Genomic DNA, 23,441 nt, shown 5'->3' with positions numbered 1-23,441 from the left:
CCGGTGCGTCCGCGACCATTATTTCGGATGTCATTTTCCATCTTTTGGGCATTCCGCCAGGGAGAGTGCGAGCAGTTTATAATTCATGCATAGCGGCGAACGGGGGAAGTATGGGCATTGTGGGCCAGGTGGACGCCAACATATCGATTGGGGTACCCTGTTTGTTGGGGACTGATTTCCTGGCAAAAATGCCCATTCAAATAAGGGTTTATCAAGATTGCATTGAATTACCAGGGGGTGGAAAATTTCGTTCCTACCGTCGCCATGGGGCCGGCCTGCCCCTGTTTGCCAGGTGCAGGCGCTGTCCGAAGTATCTGTTGACATTCCACCTGGTTCGCAGATGCTTATCCCGTTGAGATATCGGAAGCCAGTACCTGGCGTTGAGGGAGTGGCGGGGGTTCTGTTATCGCCGTCCACGGCTATAACGGGCGGCTCGGCGCTGGTTGGGGCACAAGCGATTGTCCGGCCGGGCCAGCCCCCGTTCTTACAGGTGCTAAATGGGAGTGCGGAGAATGTCAGTGTCCCGGCCAGAACGGTTTTGGCTCACGCCACGACCGCGTTCACGGCTCATGACAACTGGGCCCGCCGGGACATGGTAGGGGGGGTTTCAGGGCCTACGGGGCAGGATGACCGTTGGGTTGCCGAGTTATGCGGGGAGAATTCATCCCTGACCGGAGAACAATGGTCCGCGCTTCGCGCGCTGTTGCTAAGTTATTCCGACGTGTTCAGCTCGGATGATTTTGACTTGGGACGCACCTCCCTGCTTTCCCACCACATTGATACGGGGGATGCCGCTCCGATTCGGTTGAACTCTCATCGGTTGAGCCCGACGGAGCGGGATCAGGTTCGCGGTGCAGTGGAGGACATGCTGGCCGCTGACATAATATCCCCGTCTAACAGTCCATGGGGCGCGCCGGTAGTCCTTGTGAAGAAGAAGGATGGGAAACTGCGATTTTGCGTCGATTTTCGAAAATTGAACAAGGTGTCCGTCGCAGACGCGTACCCCCTGCCGTGTATGGATGATTCCCTCGATGCCTTGTCTGGGGCGAAGTTTTTTTTCAACGCTGGATCTCTCTTCGGTATTCTGGCAGCTTCCCCTCGACGAGTCCTCGAGGGAAAAGACGGCTTTCCATACGCCGCAGGGACTGTTTCAGTTTAATTGCCTTCCGATGGGCTTGAATGCAGCCCCCACCACTTTTCAGTGGTTGATGGAGCTGGTGTTAACGGGTCTGCAGTGGGAGACATGTTTGATTTATTTAGACGATGTCATCGTCTTTAGCCGCACATTTGACAAACATTTGCAGAGATTGGAGACGGTTTTTGCTAGGATGCGCTCCACCAATTTAAAATTCAAACCGAAAAAGTGTCACCTACTGCAACGATCCGTGCGTTATTTGGGACACATAGTCAGTGCGGACGGGGTGGCCACGGACCCGGAGAAGACGGCGTGTGTCCGCAACTGGCCAACCCCGGCCTCGGTTGGGGACGTACGTCGCTTCCTGGGGTTCGCCTCATACTATCGCAGGTTCATTCCGAACTTTGCTATGATCGCTAGGCCCTTGCACCTCCTTACGGGTAAGGGTCGGAGGTTCAGTTGGGGTCCGCCGGAGGAAGTGGCGTTTGAGGGCCTACGCGATCGGTTGGCGACGGCGCCGACATTGGACTATCCGGATTTTGATCGACCTTTTATTCTGGATACAGACGCTAGTGACACTGGGATCGGGGCCGTTCTGCCACAGTCCAAGGGCGGCGTGGAACGCGTGGTAGCCTACGGTAGCCGTGTACTGTCCCCAGCAGAAACCCGCTACTGCGTTACTCGCCGCGAACTATTGGCTATTGTCTATTTTGTCCGCCAATATCGGCCGTATCTTTACGGCCGGTCGTTTATTGTGCGCACGGACCATGCGGCTCTGCAATATGTCCTGAGGGTTGACCAACCATCTGGCCAACTGGCACGATGGTTGGAGACCCTGCAGGAATTTTTTTTCGACATACAATATCGGAAGGGGTCGCGTCACGCGAATGCGGACGCACTCTCCAGATTACCGCAGGGGTCCCCTTACGCTTGCGCATCGGGTACGATTCAGCTACCCCCTCGGCCTGTCGTGTCAGCTGTCGAGGTGCCTGGGGCTCCGGTGTGCCCAGGACCGGCCGATGGGGTTCTGAACCTGCCGCGCTCGGTATGGATTCGCGAACAGTTGCTTGACGACTCGTTGGGGGCTTTACGGAGTCGGGCTGTGAAGGGAGCGGGGAGATTGCTGTCCGGTGGGATGCCGGGGGCCGCTCTCCGGGATGGTTTGCTCATGTGGAGGGAGGGATTGCATGACCGCTGGCGTCTGGTAGTACCGTCGTCGTTACGGTACAAATTGATTCGGACTCTGCACGGCGACACTTTATTACATCTCGGGGTGCAGAAGACTTTGTTAACATTGCAGCGAGACTACTTTTGGCACGGCATGACGACGGATGTCGTCGGACACATTCGGGCGTGTCCCGAGTGTGCCCGATGGAAGCCGCCTAAAAACCCTTACGTGACGCCGGTGCAGTCTATATAGGTGTCTCGAATCAACGAGTTGGTGGCGCTGGATATTTTGGGACCTTTCCCGCCATCCGCTAGGGGTAATAAATATTTGCTGGTCGGGGTGGAATATCTTTCCCGTTGCCCGATGGCTTGGCCCTTACCCGACCAGTCGGCGGCGTCTATCACGGATGCCTTCATATTTGGATGTGTGCTGGACAAAGGGGCGCCGGAGAGGCTACTCACGGATCAGGGGCGAAATTTTTCTTCCAAATTGTTGGCGGCAGTGTGCGCTGCTCTGGGACCCAAGAAGGTTCGTACGTCTCCTTACCACCCGCAGACGGATGGCATGGTGGAACGGCTTAATCGGACGCTGTCGGCCATGCTATGTCACAGGGTTGACGAGAAACAAGCTGATTGGGACTTGCATATACCTGGGGTACTCTCTGCGTATCGGATGACGCCTCATGCGTCCACAGGGTATTCTCCATTTTTTTTAATGTACGGCCGCGAGAATGTGCCACCGGTGGAAGTACAGCTGGGTACGGGGGCGAAGGGTCCTGTAAAACCTCTCCCTGAATACATTCAGGACACTGTTCGATGCGTCGCCGAGGCATGGGAGGGGGCCAGATTGGCTACTGCCAAGACTCAGGCGCGAAACGAGCGTTGCGCCCGGCGCTCGACCGGTACATGCCCCTGGCGAGTGGGGGACATGGCATGGCTGCACTGCCCGCAGGTGCGGCCGGGGACCTCCCCTAAGCTTCACAAACCATGGCAGGGGCCGGTTAAGCTTATTGAAGTCCCTAACCCGCAATCCGCACGGGTTCGGTTCGGATCGCGGCGCTGGTACGTTCATACGTCTAGGTTGAAGCCCTACGTGGTCCCGCGGACGGATGCGTCATCCCCTGATGTTGCCTTGCCGGTGTCTGTTGCACCCGACGCACCTCTGCCCTTGCCTGTTGACTCTGCAAGCGCGCCTGTTGTGCCTTCTACAGACGAACCAGCCGTGACGCAGGTGGATGTGGCGAATCCTGCTCTGGGTGGGCCTACCACGGCGACGGGGCCACTTGACCCCGCTGCCCCTCCAACCCCACCACAGACACGGTTGCCAGAGACCCCGGACTTGGGTCTCTCTGGGGAACGGGACCTTGGCGTTGACGGGCCTCCAACAGCGGCGGGCGGTTCTAGTCCCGTCGATCTTAAAACCCCGTCGCGTTCTCGGTCTGTGGGGGGACCACCACCCGTTCGTGACGGGCCGGCGACCCGCACGCGTTTCAAATCCCTTTACTTTCGTTGATTGTTCTTGTTGTTCTTGTTATCGTTGTTATATTCTCCGTTGTCCATTGATGCCAGATGGTTACAATGTTGCTCGCATTATTTTATTTTATTTATTGCAGCCAGGGACGGCTGCGTTTTCATTAGGGGGAGGGGGGTCGTGTAATGCGAGCAAGGATTGAGGGGGGGCAGAGTCTGGGTCACGTGGGGAGTGGGTGGAGTTAGGGTCACGTGGGAGAGAGCATTTAGGGGGAGAACCGGAAGGGGAAAGGGAAGTTGAGATGGAGTGAAACAGGAGGAGGCCACGCTGGGCAGGACGGAGAGAGTGGCGCTGTCGCCAAGCGGTGGGAGACGTCGACACCGTCAGCCATTGGTGTCAGACATAGAGAGCTAGCAGCTGTGGGAGGCTAGCGGTATACGGGGCAGCAGTGAAGCTAGAAAGCGGAGCAGCGGTGTGGCTGCAAGGTGGAGCAGCAGGGAGACTGCCTAACTGAGCAGCAGGGAGACTGCATATCGGAGCAGCATGGAGACTGCATATCGGAGCAGCCGAGTGGCTGTGGAGAGATCGTCGGGAGGGACGCGGGCCTGAGCGAGGACGCCGTGGTAACGAGATTCTACGAACCCAATAAAGGACAACGGAGATCGACATCTGAGAGAGAGTCCTTTATTACATGTGTATTATGTGTGTGTGGGTGTATTGTCTTCGTGCTCAACTCTTTGAGTTAAGCTGGCGCCGAGGTGGGGCTTTCCTTGTACCGAGAATACCTCAGTTCGGTTCCCTCCTAACCGAGGCGTGTCATACACACGGCGCTCTTTCTCTTGGTGGCAGCTCCAGGCTTCTCCACTGCTGGATGATTGATGAGTCGGCACGATGATTGCCTTTGACGGTGCCCGATAGCACTTGCAGCTCATCCGCTGGTCGCCAGTGCTGACTCTCTTTCTCGGTTGCGCTGGTCAAGTTATTTTCTCCACTGCTAGGTGATTGTTGAGTCGGCACAATGCTCGCCTTCGGCAGTGCCTGATAGCGCTCGCAGCTCGTCTGCTGGTCGCCAGCGCTGACACTCTTTCTCGGTTGCACCGGTCACGCACTCTCTTTTGCAACAGGCACGGTTGATCCTTGTAGACTCAACCTTTGCAGGAATGTGCTCGGCTTCCGAGTCCGCACGCTCATGGTTAGTCGTTAGCCGCTGCTGCTGCTGGTCCTGTGCGATGCTCGCTTGGTCAATGCGTATCACTTTATGCCCTTTCTCCAGGTTGATTGCTTGTTGTTGCTGATCACTCTTTCTCTTTATCTCTTGCTGCAGCTGCTGGTGGGAGCTGGCACTCAATGTAGACTTACACTCGGCGACACATCGGCCCTCTGCAAGCCTCGTCATCCTCGGTCGTTGACGGGGCCCACCCCCGGAGCTTGCCGCAGCAAGACAATTGCGTGTTCTGTTTTCTTGCTTTAATCTGAAATTCTTCTCCCTCTGTGTGTCTCTCTTGGAAAATAAAATGGAATCCCTTTGATTTAGTTCTCCTGTGGTTGCAGCTGCTTGGTTGCCCCCCCCCCCCTCCCGAGTAGAGCGGCTGGTTTTCCCAATTTCCTGCCATTATTTTGAAGCTGGGGGGGGGGGGGGGGTTACTTTTCACCTTTGTCCGGCTGCTTTTCCATCACCATGTTTATACTAGATTTGAAGCTTTCGTGACCGCAAGGATTCATATTCTTAGGGGTTTTTTTGTCGGTAAAGTCACGTAGGTAAAACATTTTAAATTTAAATTAAAAGTAAAATAAAATAAAAAATCACGACGTTTCGGAGGCAACACAAGCTTCCGTCTTCAGGTGGAACCGTCACAGCACGATTGCTGTATCAAGTAAGAGAAATTCCAAGAAAACCCGTTCTTGTATATATACTGGTTGAGGGTGGGAGGAGCTTGTGAAGTTGGTGCGGCTAAAGCAGACAAGGGCAATGCCATGGTCATAATGGATAAAGATTCATACAACAATAAAATCCTGGACCTACTTAATGATGGGAGTTACTCCAAAATTAAAAACAATCCTACTAACAGCCTAACAACAAAAACTAACAATCATCACGAGTTCGACTTCCCTAATCGAACCATCCAAACGTCCCTCTCTAAAACCATCGGCGACAAGACCTCCCAGACTCTATGGTCTTCCCAAGATCCATAAAGAAGGCACCCCACTACGACCCATCGTGTCGACGATCAACTCTCCTTCCTACAAACTAGCCCGGTTTCTATCAGATACTCTGCTTCCCTTCACAGGCAAGACGTCTTCGGCAGTACTCAACTCAACCCAATTAGTCTCTATGGTCAAGGACATGGTACTATCTCCTGATGATATCCTCGTCAGTTTTGATGTAGTATCTCTGTTTACCAACACCCTAATAATAATTGAGGACTTGGTCCAACATGGATTGAATTCGGATGTACCTGCGCTGGTTAGGCATTGCCTCACCAACACTTATATTACCTGGAATGACACCTTCTACAAACAGAATGAGGGTACCCCTATGGGCTCCCCCTTGTCACCAGTGATAGCCAACATGTTCATGGAAAAGTTTGAATCAGACGCCATCCAGACATCCACCCTGCGTCCTTCACTGTGGAAGAGGTATGTGGATGACACTTTTCGTCATTTGGCCACATGGCCTCCCAGCATTGAACCACTTCTTGGGCCACATCAATTCCAGACACCCATCCATCAGATTCACCATAGAAGTGGAGAAAGATGGTAAACTACCATTCTTAGAAATTCTGTTTGAGAGGAGACCTGACGGATCCTTGGGACATTCTGTCTACAGGAAAGCCACCCACACATATTCCAACTTGAAACCTGATTCCCACCACCACCCATCTCAAAATAATTATCTCATCAAAACGCTATACCACAGAGCTCATGGCATTTCTGACCAACACCACCTGGCCAGTGAATTAAGACATGTACATCGGGCCCTCAGGATGAACGGATACTCTGATCGCACCATCCACCAAGCTGTTTCTCCCACCATACAGAAACAGCTACTTGAAACTCCGATAAAAACCATCACGTTGGCATAGATAGCAGGCGTGACCAAAAAGATCTCCAAAATTCTTAACAAACATAAGATCCAAGTCCGATTCAGTACAGTACATAAAATCTGTGATCTAATTCCATCTGTGAAAGATGTCATTCCTGACTGGGGGTTGGAGGAGAGGGATGCCACTCAGCTCCCGCAAGTGCGGGAATGGCGCCCCAGGCTGCGCCAACCGACCGGTCGCCCCTACCGAACATGCTACAAATGCGGCTGTGCGGGATACATCGCAGCGAGTTGTACACTGGGTGCGCGTTCGTTCATGTGTTGGCCACACGGCACCGATCAGTGGGACGTGCTAGCTCATCATGTTGTGGCCGCTGCGGCAGGTTCTTCTACAATTGAGGGGCTGATTCAAGGGATTCGAGTTCGGTTGTTGGCTGACATGGGAGCCGTTGCGACTATGGCTTCCGAGGCCATGTTGCTTTCGTCATCCAATCCTCTTGCCCCTGTGGAGAACGCTTGTGTTGCGGCTAATGGGGAGAGCCTGGGTATTCTGGCGCAAATGTCGGCCACTGTTGGAGGGTCAAATTTTGGTGTCACGAACATTGGCTGTGTCCTTCTGAGCAGGATACCCTTGAAAATCCTAATCGACCAAGGATGCATAGAATTACCATCAAGGCAGCGGTTGCAGTTCCTGCATTCCCCTGGTCGACAGCCGTCGCAGAACGCCGTCGTTCACGCGATGGCTAGCCAAACCGTTAAAATACCTGCGGGTGCTCAAATGCTCGTGCCGCTGTGTTTGCGCAGAGAGTTGCTTTCTCCGGGGCCAGAGGAGGGGATCCTGTTAACCCCATCTAACGTTGTGTCGCGGTCCCCTTCATTAGTGGGGGCTGTGACGGTTGTGTCTGCCATGCAGTCAACGTATCTGCAAGTGTTGAATGCGGGATGCGCCGGTTGTGATTTCGGCAGGTACGATCCTGGCACAGGCTTCAGCAGCGCATTGTCTTGATGATGCGGGGCTGGCTCGATTGGTTGTCGGACACGTAGGTAATTCTGACGAGCCGGATTCCGCGTGGTTGGAATCCCTGTGCTCTGAGAACCCTGCACTTATGGTAGTGCAGCGAGCTCAACTACGCCGGCTTTTGACGTCTTTAGCACTGGAAAATTTGATATTGGGAGCACTTCCCTCCTCCATCACATGATTACGGGTTATGCACCTCCAATTCGAATTAATTCGCATAGGTTCAGCCCCGCAGAGAAGGAGCAGGTGCGCCTGGCTGTTGACGAGATGCTAGCAGCAGACATCGCTCCGTCGAACAGCCCGTGGGGAGCACCCATTGTCCTAGTCAAGAAGCGTGATGGAAATTCGAGATTTTGCATTTACTTTCGCAAATAAAATCAAATATCGGTGGCGGATGTGTACCCTCTACCTCGTATGGACGACTCACTCGATGCATTGTCGGGCGTACAATTCTTTTCGACACTCAATTTATTATCTGGATTTGGCAATTGCCCCTTGATGATGAGCCAAAACCAAAAACTGATTTTCGTACACCCCAAGGACTTTATCACTTCAATTTCCTTCCGATGGGATGGAATTCAGTGCCGGCCACCCTTCAGCGATTAATAAAGTTGGTCCTAGCAGGGTTGCAATGGGATTCGTGTCTCATATATTTAGATAACGTCATTGTCTTTAGAAAAAACTTTTTATGAACATTTTCAGCGATGGCGCTCGGTCTTCGAGAGAGTGCGTGCTGCCAAATTGAAATTCAACCCACAGAAATGCCTTTTGCTTTAGATGTCGGTTAAGTACTTGGGCATGTAGTTAGTTCGGCCGGTGTCGCCACAGATCCAGAAAAGACTTTGTGTGTGCGCACATGGCAGGCGCCTAAATCAGTGGCAGACATCTGCAGTTTCTTTGGATTCACTTCTTAGTACTGGCGGTTCATTAAAGATTTTGCTACCATTGCTAAACCGCTGCATGCCCTCACGGCCAAGGGCCAGAGATTTTGGTGGGATAAGGCTGAAGAGGATTCCTTCCTCGCCCTCTGCACTGCCCTTGTCGATGCCCCCCCCCGCTCGCGTACCCCGATTTCACTAAGCCCTTAGTTTTGGACACTGACGCCAGCGATACGGGCATCGGGGCGGTCCTTTCCCAGCTTATCGAGGGAACGGAGAGAGTGGATGCTTACGGCAGTTGAGTGCTGTCTCCTGCTGAGCAGAGCTATTGCGTCATGGTCCATTTCATTCAGCTCTCTCGTCCTTATATTGTACGGACGGGACTTTGTAGCACGGACCATGCGGCCCTCCAGTATTCCCTGCACATTGACCAGCCGTCTAGCCAGTTGTCCCAATGGCTCGAGATCCTTCAGGGATTCTCGTTCACGGTGGCGCACAGGAAGGGCACTCGGCACGTCAATGCTGACGTCTTGTCCCGGTTGCCGCCCCATGCCGTGTGCACGTGTACTTCAGGCGCGTCGAGATGTAAGCCCCCGCAAAGGGGAGGCGCCCATGGTGCACACGGAAGCAGGGACAATGTGGGATATGGGCGCTCAGTCACCATGTAATTATATTTATTATCGACGACGAGACGTGGGCTAAGCTGCAGTTCGATTATGCTTCGCTGTTGACGTTGCGCCGGCGTGTTTCTCGGAGACTGGGTGCTGCGGGTCGCCCCTCCATCGTACTGCGGGAAGGATTCCTCATGCGGCGCGCATTGCTGCCCGAGGGCAACCGAGGGCAGGCAGGTGCGCGTGTGCAATGTAAGGTTGCATTTGCAAACCGCTACCTCTTCATCGGGAGATTCGGTTGCAGACGGGGTCGGTCTGGGGTCATACGTTGGCACTGGAGGTGTCGCCTTGGAGACGTGCGATAAGGAGTGATTGATGGCCTGACAGGTGCCAGCATGTCGTGCCCTAAAGAGACACAAGAGAGGAGCTGGATAATTGGGAGGAGGATATAAGGGGGTGTGTGAGGGCGGAGCGGGAGTTCGGGTTCTGGGACCAAGGTGAAGACATCTCGCCGCTGCCGCTCAAGCTCGGGACAACCTCAACCCTCGCGAGTCGATGGGCGGGTGATGGTTGATCCCCCCGCCCGGATCGGATGAGTGAGTGGGTCTGAGGGAACGTAGGCGAGGGCAGCAGCACAGAGGGAGTGTAGCCGTGCGCAAGCTCTGAACGAAGCTTCTGTGTGAGCGATGCCTCTGTGTGAGCTCTGCTGTGTTCAAGCTCTGTGTGAGCACGACTGTGCAAGCTGTGTGAGCTGCTGTCTGTGTGCGGAGCTGTGAGTGCGGAGCTGCTGAGAGGAAGAGCTGCCGCAGGCAGGTCAGCGAGGTGTAAAGTAGATAGGGGCAATTGGTTAATAAAGTAACCGTATAGACAGAGATAGGAGTGCCTATAACTGGTACGAGAGAGAGTAATATAGTGTAAGCAGGTGACTTGGAGCAACGTGTCCGACTGAGTGATTCGGCACACTACATTAATTTTGGGAAAAGGCACGTAAGCATTGATTCCACTCTTATATTCATATTTGCATTCATATGGTGCTTGCTTAATTGCCTCAACAACTCAGTTTTGTTTCTTATCTCATCACAAACACTCGAAGAGTACCCCCAAGTGGCATCTGCCTCTGTGTGGCATCAGGTGACCCTGCACGAGCCTGCATGTGGGCATGAGTCTGTAAGTAGGGGGTGATGATTGATGTGTAATCTCCATTCTGTAATTTTTGGATATTGTTTGGAATTATCCAAATATTGACCATGACACCAACATGAAATGACCGATGCGTTTTGAATGACGATAGTATGCTTTACATACACTGTTAAGCAGACGGTGCATATTTGGTTTAATGTTACTGGAGTAGCCAGGCGTGCCTGTCGGATGTGAACCTTGAACCTCTGCAATAAATAGAGAATGTGCTACCACTTGGCTTCCCTTAATCTGAGTGTAGGCATGACAGCCTGAATGTTTCTAACCGGAGCAGATGTTCCATTTAGAGGGGTCCACGTTTTACCCACACAGTATACAAACAGCCTGTACACACGCAGTAACAAGAACAACAACCGCTATTCGCCACTAAGTGTTAATGAGCCCGGTTCATTATCATAATTTATTCAGTTACCCTGCTGCTGGTACGGGGCGGGGGATTGTGTGAACCCCGCAAGTGATGTCATGTCACCTGCTGCCGCATGACGTCACGACATACCAGGAAGCTGCCGCTCCGCTCACGCTCGCTCACTGAGATCCGAGGTGAGGAAGTTGACATCGTCGTTGTTGTGGTTGTTGTTGTGGTGGTGGTTGTTCTTGTTGTGAACCCAGGTAGAGCCTCGCTCCTTCTCCCTCGTAGGGATATAAATTGAGTAGCAGCGAGTATGAAATCGATGTCCAGGTTGGAACATTACAACGCGGGGCCTTGCCTCCTGCCCTCGTCTGATTGCATTTGCTTTGATCCTCTGCTTAAGTTGAATTTGTCACGCGACCACGGAGAGAGAGGGACACGCAAACTCCAAATATACAGCCATAATACACATCTGTTTGGGTTACATCACATAAATGAATAAATGTGCCGTTAACCCCGCCACCACCCGACAGCCAATTAGTAAGGGTTTGTCACGTAAACAGAACGTGGCCAATGCGTCACTAGTACAGCACTAGTGTGTAGTGTATAGTAGTGTATTGTGTAGTGTATAGTAGTGTATAGTGTAGTGTACTAGTACAGCATATCGGTGTGTTGGAGAGCCAAGCCACAACATTTACCATCTGAATACAACGTTTTGACAGTAATTACAACCAGCTTCATCAGACAGCCAAATGTTGTGGCTTGGCTCTGTGGGAATATAAATCGGCTCAGTGGGTTCAGAGCGCAGCACGCCAATTGTTGCACTACCGCTCTCCACTCACGCACAAACTTTATCGGAAGTATAGTATCCAGTAATAACTAAGTTTCCCGGCTTAGCTCAGGTCGCAGTAATCAAACATTAAGAGTAATGTCTTGCCATGCTGGCTTTATTAGAATTATTTAATTCTGCCAATGCAGTCTGTAAATGTGCGTATATTGTCACGGTCTTGTGGTTGTGTTATACAATAGCAGGGCTTGTTTGTTTCATAATGAGGACAGCTTTTAAATACGTTGCCCTTGGAGAGCTTCAGGATAGACAATGTTGGATGTTTTGCCATCTGGTGGTGTTGGTACAATTTGGTTCCCAAAAAACGTACACATGCACAAAGTTTGCTTTATTCATATAGATTTTTCCCATATTTTGTCTTGCAAATGTTTTTGTGTATGGTTTCTCAATGTTAATTTTAATTGTTTTTTTCCTTTTACCTCATGCCATTATTTAGGTAAGGCTTAAGTATTGAATATTGCACTTTTGGCTTTGCGAGGCACTTTCCCAGATCGTAACCTCTGATATGCAAGGGGCTGAGGAGTGCCGATTTTCAGAAGAAACTAGATCTCTGCTTTATTGATGTAATTAAGGCATATAGTACCATATAGAGGCTTGGGGCTTTGGGTTCTTTGTTTTTTATGTCTTTGCCTCTGCTCACATTCTTTGATGATTTTTATGATTCTGGGCAAGCCCGTCTAAAGCTGCGTGACCAGGAGTCGGAGCCATTTCCTGTTCAACTTGGCTTGTGACAGAAATTCACTCTAGCCCCATGCATTACATTACAGAGCATCTTCAATAATTATGTCGTTTGAGAAGCTCTCATTGGCCATAGAAATAAATTTCATTTGATACGGTAAAAATTATACGCGCATCGATGCCTGGTTATAGTTAAGGGATCGTTCCCTGGTCAACCATGTTATATCTGCTGATGATATGGAAATGGCTACTCAATGAGATGGGATTAGAGAATTTTGTTCTTTGGCTGGATAATTCCATCATGAAACGAGGCCTTTCATATGTTCCACAAAAATGAATCACCTGCCTGGGAATTTGATTTCATACAACACTGTACCTGCTCAACTATACATGAGTAATCAGGAAGGAGGAGCTCCCATACCTGGTTAATGTGTTCACGACCAGCTCTGGTTTGGCAGCCAAAGACTCACTTAAAATTTGTCTAGCAGCATTCTTTCATTAGACTGTGTAAAACTGCGTGGAAGCTGCCTGAACTTTTGCGCCATACAAAGCTGTGAGTGTCCGTCACCAAGGTTTAGTCTGTCTGAGATCATCCCTCTCCCTGCCATACTGGCATCGCACCCGCCTCTCACTCTTCGTACTGTGGATGGTGGGCGCACAGGACGGTGCCACGCAGCCATTCCAGGTTGAGCCCAAATGAGTTACGTGGGTCACCTAGCCACCAGAATATCTGTAAGGAGCCCCCCCATTAGACTGCCCCTGGAATACTACCGGGCACGTCCCACAAGGGGAAGTCCCAGAGACCCGGCCCCGGACATGCTGGTAGGAATATGTCGCTTGGCTGGATTGGGAACGCCTGGAAATTTCCCAGGAAGACCTAGAGTCTGTCGCCAGGGAAAGGAAGGTCTGGGCTGCCCTACTCAATGTGCTGCCGCCACAACCCTCACCAAGACAAGAGGATTTAGAAATAAATGAGCGAACAAAGCTGTGAGTCTTCTTGGCCACAGATATTACTCCTTTCTCTGTGGATGCAAAATATTAACTTATTTAAAGGACCGTCTGTTCTGGCTCATAATTCAGGCTGGTCTGCGTATAATCCCGTCTATTGAACCAAACAAGATTGTATTAGAATCTTACAGATCCCTAAAATATCAGTACAGAATAAATCAATGAGTCTCTTTGGCAGGCCAAGCTGCATTGGTTAGGCGCACAACTCAAAGACAATGTACCATCAGAGTATGAGAGCTCGGGGTAAGCATTTACACCATTGGAACCTCCTTTGCGCCTTTTGGAGTCATCTGGTCCAACCCATGTGAGACTAGGCTCTAAGGAAAGCTGTCTCAGGTGTGAACCAATCAACTCCCAAGGACAGTGCACATTATCAGAGTTATATTTTTTGTTTGCATTATGACTGCAGGTATTGTGGTCTATGCAAACATGACTCTTTGTAAAAAAAGTGTCAGTTTTGTTGCCAGATAGAAGGGTAAAAAAAACAATTATCAGGTATGGCATTGGCTAGAGAAGAGATTGGAGGTGATCAGACCTGCTGATGACAGGTACCAGGAGTGTCAAGATCGGTCTCTGTGGAGGAGGCCCGTGATATATGCTGCAGGGCAGTTGGAGAAATTTGCTCTGCAACAACAGGGAGGTTGGGGTAACAACGCTCACGTGAATGGGTGGAATGCTGGGTGCCTAAAATGCAGCAAGACAGTGGGAAGCACAGCTGGTGCATCTGTCAATCATCTCAGTCAGTCATCCCTTGACACCTGGATCATTCCCATGTCCTGCTGACAAGTGATCCACACTTACATGGTACTTGGAGGCAACACATTTAACACCAAAACATGGGGTAACTGCCCCTTAACAGACTAACAACCTATGGTGGTGACCACCAGGTTAACTACACTAATTACAACTTAACTACGACCGACCGGGACCACAGCTCGGGTCCAGTTCCAAGTGTTGGAGACTTGGTGGAACGTAGACGAAGGTTTCTTCAGGTTGAACAATAACAGCACATATGCAGCTGAAGTTAGATCTGTTCATCCCAGCATTCAAGGAAATCTGAGCCTGGCTTCACACCTCTAAGTTTCGATTGAACACTAATGTATGCATTTCTGCATAGTACAAACGGTATTATTTTCACCACCCTTTGCTTTGTTAGCTGAATTTTGCTTTCATAAATATTCCTTTTCTAGCCAGACAACCGAAATTGTGTCATTGGAGTTTTGGGTTAACATTCATTTTGAAGATACTAGGGCTTCCAGGCATATTTATGATCATTTGCCCTCTCATTGTTTGTCATAACAGCCCGTGTGATGAATTTGGCAATATTTTTCACTATATCATGGACATAAATAAGTATAGACGTGTAAGTCATGTGTAACTGTGTATTTATGCATTCCTCTGTGCCTCGATACTGACGTAGATGGTGTGGATATTCTCTTTTTTCTGTCTGCAGCTGACGCTTCCTCTGCAGAATTGGTCTGATGGAGCAAAGGCACTCAGCGCAGCTTGGTACAAAAAGGCAACAATGCGACCAGTGTGCATACAGCACGGATCGTCCTGGACATTTGACACAGCACCAGAGAACTCACACAGGAGAGAAGAAACCCTTCAAGTGCACTGTGTGTGACAAGGCATTTGCATGGTCATCAGGTCTTCAAAACCACCAGAGAACACACACGGGAGAGAGACCCTTCAAGTGCAGTGTGTGTGGGAAGGCGTTTTCACAGTCATCTGCTCTTGTATTACACCAGAGAACACACACGGGAGAGAAACCATTCAGGTGCACTTTGTGCGGGAAGGCGTTTTCACAGTCATCTGGTATTTTATTACACCAGAGAACACACACAGGAGAGAAACCCTTCAAGTGCAGTCTGTGCGGGAAGGCGTTTTCACAGTCATCTAGTCTTATATTACACCAGAGAACACACACGGGAGAGAAACCCTTCAGGTGCACTGTGTGCGGAAAGGCGTTTTCACAGTCATCTAGTCTTGTATTACACCAGAGAACACACACGGGAGAAAAACCCTTCAGGTGCACTGTGTGCGGGAAGGCGTTTGCAGGTTTATCAAATCTTAAAATACACCAGAGGACATGCAAGCATCAGACGATCCCCAAGGAGTGGCGTCTGAAATTGGCTTGCAAAAGTCAAAGTGCTGCAATGAGTCCATCCCTCATGAAACCAGAACTAAATCCCAGCATGGACACTTTTAAAGGTATCAAGGTGAAATGTGAAGAGGCGAAGGTGAAATGTGAAGAAGTGATGAAGAGCGAAGAAGTGAAGGTGAAATGTGAAGAAGTGATGGTAAACTGTGAAGATGAAGATTCAACTCCAAAATCGGACCTTCACATCGATGGAGGCAACGTGAAGCAGGAGGAGAATTCTGACTGTGAGGCAGAGCGAGGCAAATCCCAGCAGTTTGTGGAAGTGGAGGTGTGGGTGGACTTCTTAGACAATACAAAGTAAAATGGAGACCCGGTCGATATGTATGCTTGAGACAATGAAGCTCCAATAGATTTACCTTTGTCACAGGCCTTTAATGAAAATGAATGTGAAGTCGAACACTCAATTCCTGGGTTCAACCTGCAGAGTAAGAGCGGCGAGTATTTGTGAACCTGTGGGTTGGCTAGATGATTAACCAGGAGCAAAAGCCCATCAGCTCCCAAGTGTTGTATATGTGGTGGTGATGGTGGAGCACGCACACACCAAACCGTCTGACTTACAATACTTACCGGTGTGGGTGATTGTGTCATCTCTGACCAGGCTTCCTGAGGGGAGGGGGCTGTGGAGTACGTGTGATCCCACAGAGCTCCGCCCTTCTGTGGGAAGCGGTACCAACCTGTTCCGGGCGGTTGTGTGATGTACGCCCAGGGCCTCCTGAGAGGAGGGGGCTGGGGGGTCTGTGTGATCCCACAGAAGCCCTCCCCTCGGTGGGAAATCGTATAAAAGGTGGGACCCGGAGAGCAGACAGGCAGTTCGACCCAAGTCAAGACGTAGAGCCAGTGAAGACTGAAGTCCAGCTAGCTAGACCCTGGGACTCCTCTCACCCGCTGCCCTTTTGAGGGCCGGGCAGAGCAAGCCAGTGGTGCGACCCCAGAGCCGCGAGGGCCGATGTCCTTCTAAGGGCCGAACTCGTGTGGCTGGTGGTCGAGACCTGTGCCGAAGCTGGGCCAGGTCAGTTAGCCTCCTTGTGAAGGAGATCTAGAATTGAGGGAAGTAGGGAGTTAACGTGGGGTGTTAACTTAGGGGATACTTCCCTCAATAGAACTGGTGAAGAGGCCGCTACCTCTTCGAGTGTCAGGGTCGCTACTCTACTGTATATGAAGTTATCTGTAATAAATCCGTGTTGCCTCAAGTCTCCGTCGTCATAAAGGTCACTACAACTGGGGTCAGAAGTGGTTCTACCCGCACGATTTGGATGCGAGGAGGACTGTTCGTGTGCACGAACCGGGCCAACTAGATGACTCGGCGGAGACGGGTCCGCTGGACTCGGAGACGGAGTCTGAGGCGATGTCGGCGCTTCAACAACCGCCGCAGCTGTCTGACATGCCGCCGCGATCGGGGGGTGGGCTCCAGGACGCTCACTCCCGCCTCGTTGAATTGCAGCTCGCTGCCACCTCCATACTAGAGGAGATCACTCGGGTGGGAGGAGTGGTTGCTGGAGAGCGCGGGGGAAATTGGCGCCAAACAGCTTCTCCCGCGACCGGCACCGTGCCGCAAGTTGAAATTGGCGCCAGTTCTGCAACAAGCTCCGGGAGTGGCGGGGGCCAAGCGCACCACGTGGGAGTCGGAGTCCAACCACTGCCCGCCACGTCATCTCCAGGCGGCGGGCGCTGCCGAGAACAACCAGCGGCCTCCGCGTCCTTGCGAGTCGCTTCGAACATTCACACGCACGAGGTCCTCAAGCGGAAACAGCCTCTCATCGCCAGCGCTTCGACCTCGGCGTCCAGTGGACCACAGGACGTTCAGCCTGCGGAGGAAGCTTTCGCCGCGGCTCGATCGGGGGATTGGAGGTCGGGTGGCCGACCACCCCAGCACCCGGCGCGCAAGCAGGAGCAACCAAGACCAGCGACGGCCCTCATCACCTTTTACAACTGTGGCCTCCGGGGCCACGTTGCTTCAGGGTGCCGGGCTCCGCGTCAGCGCGCATCAGGACCTCGGCCGGATGACGCCCAAGTCCCCAAGTCGTCACAGCATTCTCCGGCAAGTCGCGGCACCACACATGCTCGGCCCCCACACACATTACACACGACTCACCGCGCCGTGTTTGACAAATCTGGTGATTTGGGCGTCGGTTCGGTGAGGGGAGGTGGGTTTGTACGGGCGCTGAAACCAGGTCAGTGGTCTGAGTTGGCTCATAGGGTGGTTGCTGCGTCGGCCGGGTCGTCCGTGGTTACGGGGTCGATCAAGGCTGTTGAGGTCCGGGTGCTAGTGGATACAGGGGCATCGGCAACGATAATTTCCGACCTCATTTATGACATACTTCCTGTTCGATGTCGGCCGTTACTTCCAGTTGACATTCCTTGCTATGCGGCAAACGGAGGATCTTTGGGCATCGTTGGTCAAATCCGGGCAAGAATTTGCATTAGAGATATTAAACTGTCTGGGCAAGTCTTGGTTTCATCGTCTCTTGCAGTCCCATGTTTGTTGGGAACAGACTTTTTGGCTAAAATGCCAATCAAAATCCTCATTGATCAAGGCTGTATTGAGCTTCCTTCGGGTCGCCACATAGCATTTTTGGCCTCCCCTTGCAGTTTACGCACGGCCTGTGCAATGGTGCAAGCGATGGTTACCCAGACGGTCCACATACCACCAGGGTCACAGATGTTGGTACCCCTGAGGTTGCGAAAATCTCTCGGTGTGGGTATGACGGATCATGGTGTCCAGTTGGGTCCGTATAACGCAGCGGTGAAGGGGTTGAAATTGGCGGTGGCACAGACGATAGTGGGGAGAAAGGGCCCACAGGGCTCCGTGCTCGCTCACGCGGTGCCGGCTCCCATGAGGGAGCCGGTGATAGGGCATGTGAATACTGGTCCTGCCCCGCATCCGAAATTTGGCCGTGATCAAGGGTAGCTGGATTCACTTTGTTCTGGATCCAGTGACCTGTCCAGTTCGCAACTTTGCTGCATTGCGCGCCCTGTTACTCGAATTCTCCGACGTTTTCAGCTAACATAAATATGATATCGGCTGCACTAACTTGTTACACCACCACATTGACACGGGTGATGCCGCCCCCATTCGCTAAAATCCCTTCCGACTAAGCCCCGCCGAGAAGGAACACGTAAAATCCGCTGTTAATGACATGTCTGCTAACATCATTTCCCCTTCCACCAGTCCATGGGGGGCTCTTATCGTGCTCGTTAAAAAGCACGATGGGTCCCTGAGGTTTTGTGTGGATTTTCGTCGCCTTAATAAGATCTCTGTGGCCGACGGATATCCACTCCCCCGGATGGATGAATCACTGGACGGCTTGGCAGGGGCACGATATTTTTCCACGTTAGACCTGCTATCGGGATTTTGGCAACTCCCCCTTGACGAGGAGTCAAAACCCAAGACCGCTTTTCGGACGCCTTTGGGCCTGTTTCAGTTCAATCGGTTGCCTATGGGACTCCACTCAGCTCCCGCGACATTCCAATGGTTAATGGAATTGGTTTTGACCGGTCTCCAATGGGATACCTGTTTAATTTACCTGGACGACGTTATTGTTTTCAGCAGGACGTTCGAGGAACACCTCCTCCGGGAATCCGTGCGGTACTTGGGGCACATTGTGAGTCGTTCAGGCATCTCTACGGATCCCGCTAAGACACAGTGTGTCAGCTCATGGCCTACGCCCACTTCGGTAAGTGAGGTCCGTAGCTTCATCGGGTTTGCCTCCTACTATCGGCGATTTGTCGCACACTTTGCCACCATAACCAAGCTCTTCCACGCTTTGACAGCAAAAGGCGTAAAATTTAGCTGGGGTGCGGAGGAAGAGACCGCTTTCCGCTCCCTTCGTGACGCCCTGGTGAGTGCTCCGCCCTTGTCTTACCCTGATTTCACTGAGCCTTTTCTGCTCGACACGGATGCCAGTAACACCGGCATTGGCGGAGTGCTCTCGCAGGTCATTGGGGGAGTCGAACGCGTCGTCGCCTATGGTAGCAGGGTTTTATCACCGGCAGAACAGCGGTACTGCGTCACCCGCAGCAAGCTGCTGGTTATCGATTTTTTTATTCAACAGTATCTATACGGGCGGCACTTCACTGTCCGTACGGACCACGCGGCATTACAATATGCACTCCGTGTTAACCAGCCATCCGGACAACTGTCTCGATGGTTGGAAGTCCTTCAGGACTACCAATTCACGACCACCTACCGCAAGGTTGTTCGCCATACAAACGCGGATGTCCTGTCGCGACTGCCGCTCGGCACGGAATGTGCATGTTTTCTTGGGTCAGGACGCTGCAAACCACAGAATGTCGTCCCTTCCACGGCTTTGGCCGCCGCTGCTTACACCCCGGCTCCCGAAATTCCTCTCTCTCAAAACGGCGGGGATTCGTTAATCAATTTGACCCTCGCTGGCTGGGGCCGGTTCCAAATGGAGGACGCGTCCCTACTCACACTGCATCGTAAGGCAAATAGCTCTACGGAAGGCGTGGTCGGGGTGGATTCTTGGGTATTGCGGGAGGGTCTCCTCATGAATTGAGACGGTAAGTCCCTTCGCTATAGAATCGTTGTGCCGTCCGCCTTGCGGGGTAGGGTCATTTTGGCCGCTCACGAATGCCTGTTGCATTTGGGGTCTCACAAGACCCTTGCCATGCTCCAGCTTGATTTCTTCTGACTGGGCATGGAAAGCCGCCTTCCAAGGCAGCCAGTCCGCCGCTGAAATCTATTCAGGTCTCACGCATCAACGAGCTCGTTGTGCTCGACATGGGGCCGTTCCCGGCAACACCTAGGGGTAATAAGTACCTGCTGGTTGGCGTGGAATATTTAACTCTGGCCCATGGCCTGGCCGCTCGCTAACCAGTCGGCAGCAGCCATTACCGAGGCCTTTGTCCAGGGCTATGTCCTGGACAAGGGTGCACCGGAGCAACTGCTGACCAATCAGGGAAGGAATTTCTCGAGCTCCTTGCTGCGTGAGGTGTGCGACCTTCTGGGTACAAAAAAAGTTGTGTACCTCCCCGTACCACCCACAAACGGACGGGATGGTGGAGCGGCTCCACAGTACGCTCACGTCCATGTTTTGCCATCAGGTGTGCGAATCTCAAGTGGATGGCTCCCCACGCGGCAACTGGGTTTTCCCCCTTCTTTCTTATGTATCGGGCGGGACGTTGATCCGCCCGTGGATGCCCAGTTGGGGATTCCCACGCCCTGCGCAAAGTCTAAGTTGGCTGATCACGTCATTCTTTGGTTCTTTCGGTAAAGTCACGTATAAAGATAAAATAATAAATTAAATTAAATACTATCATATAACGTTTCGATTGCAACACAAGCAATCATCATCAGGTATAAATTAAATAGAAACACATATCTAGTATACTTAGAAATGTAATGTAATAAAACAGAGAGTTGGATAACATAACAGTCAACACCCTATCTGGTTGATTACGTTCTTCCTGAGAATGCTAAATTTGAGAGAGAGATTAAACACAGAAACATAGACAGACATATAAGCAGACAGATATCACAGAGATACATAGAGAGAGAGCAAACATAGGCACACAGAGAAACTACGCCTCTGTGTCGAGGCCTTAAATAGAGAAAGGGGGGGCGGGGGCGGGGATAGAGGGAGGGGTTAGAGAAATTAGCATGTCCATGAGTGGAAACGGTGAGTGGCAAGGTGTAAAAAAAGCTTGAGAGAGGGGGGCAGGGGCGGAGAGAGAGGGGTTAGAGAAATTAGCATGTCAATGAGTAGCACGATGAGTGGTACGGTACGAAAGGTTGAAAAAATTAGGAGGCAGGGAGAGAGACACACTAAATTAACTAACCTAGCAAAAATTTTGAAATGTAATGCAATGCAACACAGAGGGTCGGTCAACACACAATTAATGCATAGCCTGGTTGATTACGTTCTTCCAAAGATTGCTAAATTAGAAGTTAAGTGTGAAATTTGAAAAAACACAGACACGAAGACCGATACACAAGCAGAGAGAGACAACGAAAAAACCCAGAGAGAGAGAGAAAAAATAAACTTAAAACTTCCCCGTAGAAGTGGTTCAAACAAATTCTCAGGAAGAACGATTTGTGTTTCTATTTAATTTATACCTAATGATGATTGCTTGTGTTGCAATCGAAACGTCGTATGCTAGTATTTAATTTAATTTATTATTTTATCTTTATACGTGACTTTACCGAAAGAACCAAAGAATAATTCCTGCAGTCACGAAAGCTCCAAATTACGTTTGATCACGTCATATTTAACATTTTAAAATTGGCCGAGGCACGGGAGGCTGCGGCACAAAACTCGAACTCTTGCCAAAAGGCGAATGAGCGGTCGCGCGCGCATCGGACGCACATGCACGAGTGGAAGCCGGGCGATAAGGCCTGGCTACATTGTCCGCAGGCACCATTGGCAACGTCACCGAAACTACTGAGGCCGTGGAGGGGGCCGGTCGAGGTTGTACAGGTCGCACGCCCACAATGTGTTCGAATTAAGTGGGGAAAGCGTTGTTGGTATATTCACCCCTCACGGCTGAAACCGTTCGTTGCACCTCATTACCTCCCCTACATGTCCCAAGGGCCAAGCATGTGATGTGTCCGTCGACTCAGGGAATGTGATGCCATCGCCTGATCCTCACATGCCGCTGACTGTTCCACTTCCAGACGCCCCAGAATTGACGGCTTCCAAAGAGCGTCAGCCACCGGATCCCGAAGACAAATGTGGAACCGGGCAGCCCACTTCGTGCCTGACGACGGGCCAGCCATTCGGACTCGTGCTAAGTCACACCGCTTTTCATAAGGGATGGCTGGATCTACCACACCCACTTGCACGTCGTGGCGGCCGCTTGACTGTCCGTATGTCCCTCTTCTCTTCATGAAGTGTGCGTCGAGTCGGAACCGGGCAGCCCACTTCAAGCCTGACGACGGGCCAGCCATTCGGACTCGTGCTAAGTCACACTGCTTTTCATAAGGGATGGCTGGATCTACCACACCCACTTGCACGTCGTGGCGGCTGCTTGACTGTCCGTATGTCCCTCTTCTCTTCACGAAGTGTGCGTTGAGTCGGGCGTGTTGTGTCGCGGGCTCCGGTGACGTGGGGGGGGGGGTATTTTTTTCTTCTCGGAAGTGTATATATGTTCATGGTGTTTATTTGTACAGGTGGGTTGGGGTAATTTATTGCGATTGTTATCGTTGTTGATGTTATTGTTGTTCTTGTTATTGAGGCACGCAGAATTCCGGTTCTTGTTAAGGTTTCTTTATTGTGGAAATTGTGTTGCAGCCAGGACGGCTGCGGGCTGTACAGGGAGGCGTGATGTGGTGGTGATGTTTGAGCACGCACACACAAAACCGGCCGACTTACAATACTTACCAGTGCAGGTGATTGTGTCATCTCTGACCAGGCTTCCTGAGGGGAGGGGGCTGGGGGGTCTGTGTGTTCCCACAGAAACCTGCCCCTCGGTGGGAAATCGTATAAAAGGTGGGACCCGGAGAGCAGAGAGGCAGTTCGACCCAAGTCAAGACGAAGAGCCAGTGAAGACCGAAGTCCAGCTAGCTAGACCCTGGGACTCCCCTGACCCGCTGCCCTTTTGAGGACCGGGCAGAGCAAGCCAGTGGTGCGACCCCAGAGCCGCAAGGGCCGATGTCCTTCTAAGGGCCGGACTCGTGTGGCTGGTGGTCGAGACCTGTGCCAAAGCTGGACCAGGTCAGTTAGCCTCCTTGTGAAGGAGGTCTAGAATTGAGGGAAGTAGGGAGTTAACGTGGGGTGTTAACTTGGGATACTTTCCTCAATAGAACGGGTGAAGAGGCCGCTACCTCTTCGAGTGTCAGGGTCGCTACTCTGCTGTATTTGAAGTTATCTGTAATAAATCCGTGTTGTCTCAAGTCAACTCTCTCCGTCGTCATAA

General features: G+C 51.5%; 2 protein-coding genes across 3 annotated transcripts in view; both read left to right on the top strand.

The window, feature by feature from the left end:
* The window catches only part of LOC144953008 (uncharacterized), a 455,753-nt gene that overhangs the window by 297,729 nt on the left and 134,583 nt on the right, over positions 1 to 23,441 (top strand). The window lies entirely within an intron of this gene.
* LOC144953020 (uncharacterized) lies at positions 11,002 to 23,400 on the top strand. Of its 2 annotated transcripts, XR_013640739.1 has the most exons (4): positions 11,002 to 11,060; positions 14,856 to 17,604; positions 19,117 to 19,240; positions 22,201 to 23,400. XR_013640739.1 is itself a non-coding variant. In XM_078883533.1 (3 exons), exons 1-2 carry the CDS (start codon positions 16,912 to 16,914, stop codon positions 19,201 to 19,203), a joined length of 783 nt encoding a protein of 260 aa, XP_078739659.1. In that variant the 5' UTR covers positions 15,877 to 16,911; the 3' UTR covers positions 19,204 to 19,240; positions 22,201 to 23,400. The 2 variants fall into 2 exon arrangements, 1 of the variants encoding a protein (XP_078739659.1); XM_078883533.1 differs by lacking the exon at positions 11,002 to 11,060 and having other exon boundaries at positions 15,877 to 17,604; positions 19,114 to 19,240.

The sequence above is a fragment of the Lampetra fluviatilis genome, chromosome 71 (assembly GCF_964198595.1).
Source record: "Lampetra fluviatilis chromosome 71, kcLamFluv1.1, whole genome shotgun sequence".
NCBI classification, from domain to species: Eukaryota; Metazoa; Chordata; class Hyperoartia; order Petromyzontiformes; family Petromyzontidae; genus Lampetra; species Lampetra fluviatilis.
Note: the sequence above shows the minus strand (reverse complement) of the source record. Positions and strands in the feature narration are given on the sequence as shown.

Excerpts from the sequence above, each read along its gene's own strand:
- LOC144953020 (XM_078883533.1), top strand. The coding sequence starts at position 16,912 with ATGTCGGCGCTTCAACAACCGCCGCAGCTGTCTGACATGCCGCCGCGA. Across the intron at positions 17,605-19,113 it reads AGTCGTCACAGCATTCTCCG|CAGGACGTTCGAGGAACACC; the intron begins GCAAGTCGCGGC and ends TATTGTTTTCAG.